The following is a 3,510-nucleotide window of genomic DNA, read 5'->3' as shown; positions in this document are numbered from 1 at the left end:
TTGTGTTTTCATTTTCATTTGTTTCTACTTTTTAAATTTCTTTTTTACTTCCTGGTTGACCCATTCATTGTTTAGTAGGATGTTTTTTAACCTCCATGTATTTGTGGTTTTTCCAGATTTTTTCTTGTGGTTGACTGCTAGTTTCATAATGTTGTAGTCAGAAGAAGCATGATATGACTTTGATTTTCTTGAATTTATTGAGGCCTGTTTTGTAGGCTACCATGTGATCTATTCTGGAGTATGTTCTCTGTGCAACTGAAAAGACTATGTATTCTGGTGTTTTAGGATGGAATGTTCTAAATGTATCTGTTAAGCCCATTTGATCCAGTGTATCATTCAAAGCCACTGTTTTCTTGTTAATTTTCAGTTTAGATGATCTGTCCATTGCTATAAGTGGGGAAGAAGACATAGTTTAACACATTGCTTGCAGAAATGTGAATTATTGTAGCTTTTGGGAAAACCATCTGATATTAATTAAAAGAACATTTTGGGAATATATCCCATTGAAATAAAACTAATGGTATATCAAGATGTATGCACAATGATGATTATTTTACCATTGCTTTTGGTGGTAAAAGAATGGAAAATTATGGATTTCCATAGATGTGTATTGTTGGATATGTTATAATATGCCAAAACATAGAATTTTGGAGATATTTTAATGAAATATTATTAAATGACAAAAGAAAGAGGTCAAGAAATATGTAGTTTGTAGTCAGCTGTAAAGCCCTTATAAATCTATTTGGTTATATCAGCAATTAGGAAAATAAAGAAAGACATTGTAAGTTGTAAACTTAAATAACTGGGGCATGATGGAATGAAGGGGAGCTAAGACAGGAAAGAGGGTGCCAGAAAAAGGCACACGAGAAGTGATGTGTCTAAAAGATACGAAGAGTGCATTGTATGATCACCTGTGCTATACTGTTAACACTATATATGTGTGGGAAGATAGGTATGTATGTGAAATATTTTATGGGGATTCAAAATATTATTAGCTATGTGTTAGCTGTTGTGCCTAAAAGCCAATGAAGCACTAGGAGAAAGAAGAGAGAAAGGATCTCTACCTCATTTGTCCTGGAAAAATGTGCAACCTTGAGTAGAATATTGAGCTTCCAAAGACACTAGGGTATAAGCATCTTCATCTGTGTACAGTTTTATACACTTGTTTTTCCCAAAGGGAACTATGGCGATTCTCCTGGGGAAGCCCCTGTATCACACCCCTAAGTGCTCCAAACCCAGAATAAGATCACGTACATGATGCTCCCTGTTACTATCTTGAAAACAAAGACAGCTGTTTATATTTTTTTAAATAATTTAATGATCACCTCTGGGCAAAATCATTATTGAGAATAACAATCTTTATCTTAATGAGTCTCAGAGCAAGTCAAAGACTGAGATTATAAATGCTCTGAACCTCCACACAATTGGAATTACAATTACTGCCCACAGCAGCAGAACTTTCGTTTTGGAGAGCAGTGTTGGAGAAGAAACCACAAGGCAGTTGTGAAGTCACTAGGCAAAGAAGAGTAAGCATTGAACCCTTTATGTTTTTATGTCTTTCAAAACCCAGAGCAATAGAAAGTAATAAACTTTTCTGCTTTTACCAGCTCTGGTCTGGGTACAGATGATTAAGGGGTCTGCATAGGAAGAAAATCAATATTACAGGTAGTACTGAGATTATGGGGTTTGCAGAAGGATTGCCTCTAGTCCTTAGAGAATTTCCTATGAATGAAACCTAGCTTCCATTCCTGGCTTAATGGCTTTTCTTGCTGTGTGTGCTTGGGAAACCAAAGAGTCTCTGTAAGTCTGTTTCCCCAATCCTGCTATGGACATGTGCTCATGGTCTCTACCCTACACAAGTGTCCAGTCTGGATGTGGCCAGCACAGGTAGTCGAAGTTTGGTGATTAAAGATTAACAAGTACAAACTGGAATAAATGAAGGAATAGAAAGTACTAATGACAAACTTAACCAGGGAAAAGATGAGAAATTTCTATACTTCTTCCCCTCTTGAAATATTTCGCCCAGTGTTACTTGAAACTATGTTGATGCCTCCCAGATACTTGTCTTATCTTATATGAGCAGAGCCAGATCCTGTAAAATAACTTCCTATAAAATTAAACCTCAGCAGAGTCTGTTGGCTTCTTGACTCCAGAATGGCCTGACATGGGATTGCATAGGAAGTCTGGATTCTGCCTCAATATGATTCTACTCTCCTATCTTTCAGATCCTACTGGAAGAGCATGGATATGGAAAACAGTTCCTTAGTCACTGAGTTTATCCTTGTGGGTTTAACCAAATATTCAGAGATCCAGCTGCCCCTGTTCTTCCTGTTCTTAGGAATCTACATTGTCACCGTGGCAGGAAATGTGGGCTTGGTCACTCTAATTGGACTGAATTCTCACCTTCACACGCCCATGTACTACTTCCTCTTTAATTTATCCTTTATCGACCTCTGTTATTCTTCCGTCATCACCCCAAAATTGCTGGTAAACTTTGTGTCTGAACCAAACACCATCTCCTATGCAGCATGCATGACTCAGCTTTTTTTCTATTGCTTCTTTGTCAGTGCAGAGTGCTATGTATTGACAGTAATGGCCTATGATCGCTATGTGGCCATTTGTAAGCCCCTACTGTATACAGTCACCATGTCCCCTCAGGTCTGTTCTCTGCTGGCTGTGATTGTATATGTGGGGGCATTTATCGGTGCCTGGGCCCACACAGGATGCATGCTGAGGCTGACCTTCTGTGATGCCAACACCATCAACCACTACATGTGTGACATCCTCCCCCTCCTGGAGCTCTCCTGCACAAGCACTCACGTCAATGAGCTGGTAGTTCTCATTGTTGTGGGCTTTGATGTCGGTGTGCCCAGCCTCACTATCATTGTCTCTTACACTTTTATCCTCGCTAGCATCCTTCGCATCCGTTCCACTGAAGGAAGGTCCAAAGCCTTCAGCACTTGCAGCTCACATATAATTGTTGTTTCTGTTTTCTTTGGGTCAGGGGCATTCATGTATCTTCATCCTTCTTCTGTCTTGTCCATGGACCAGGGAAAAGTGTCCACCGTGTTCTACACCATTGTGGTGCCTATGCTCAATCCTCTGATCTATAGCTTCAGGAACAAGGAAGTTAAGGTTGCCCTGAAAAAAAGTTTGAGTAGAAAAATATTTTCCTGAGCCAAAAAAGCAGCCCTAATTATCATAAGAAAATACAGCTTTCTTTTAAAATTCTCTTTGTTCCTCTATAGAGGGTTCCTGCCCCCCCCCCCCCCCATGGAGAAAGAAATGAGGACAATAGAGTGTTGGACTTGGAATTAGAAGGCCCAAGTTGAAAACTCTCCCAAAATAGGGGCATTCTATTACTTTAGAGGGCTATTGGGAAGAATAAATTAATGCAAATGGATGTTTGTAGAATAATATTGGGGGCCTAATACTATGTTTCCTCCTTTCTTCTTCTTTCTGTTCTTTCTCTTTCTTTTTTTTTTTTTTTCCCTGTTTTCCTCTTACACT

At 39.0% G+C, this 3,510-nt stretch overlaps 1 protein-coding gene across 1 annotated transcript; it reads left to right on the top strand.

The window, feature by feature from the left end:
• The first annotated feature begins 2,241 nt into the window (after positions 1-2,241).
• LOC131820530 (olfactory receptor 8B8-like) lies at positions 2,242-3,177 on the top strand. The gene has a single exon (XM_059156228.1). It carries the CDS (start codon positions 2,242-2,244, stop codon positions 3,175-3,177), a length of 936 nt encoding a protein of 311 aa, XP_059012211.1.
• Positions 3,178-3,510: the final 333 nt, after the last annotated feature.

The sequence above is a fragment of the Mustela lutreola genome, chromosome 1, assembly GCF_030435805.1.
Source record: "Mustela lutreola isolate mMusLut2 chromosome 1, mMusLut2.pri, whole genome shotgun sequence".
NCBI lineage: Eukaryota > Metazoa > Chordata > Mammalia > Carnivora > Mustelidae > Mustela > Mustela lutreola.
This window is presented reverse-complemented; position numbering and strand designations above follow the sequence as displayed.

Excerpts from the sequence above, each read along its gene's own strand:
- LOC131820530 (XM_059156228.1), top strand. The coding sequence starts at position 2,242 with ATGGATATGGAAAACAGTTCCTTAGTCACTGAGTTTATCCTTGTGGGT.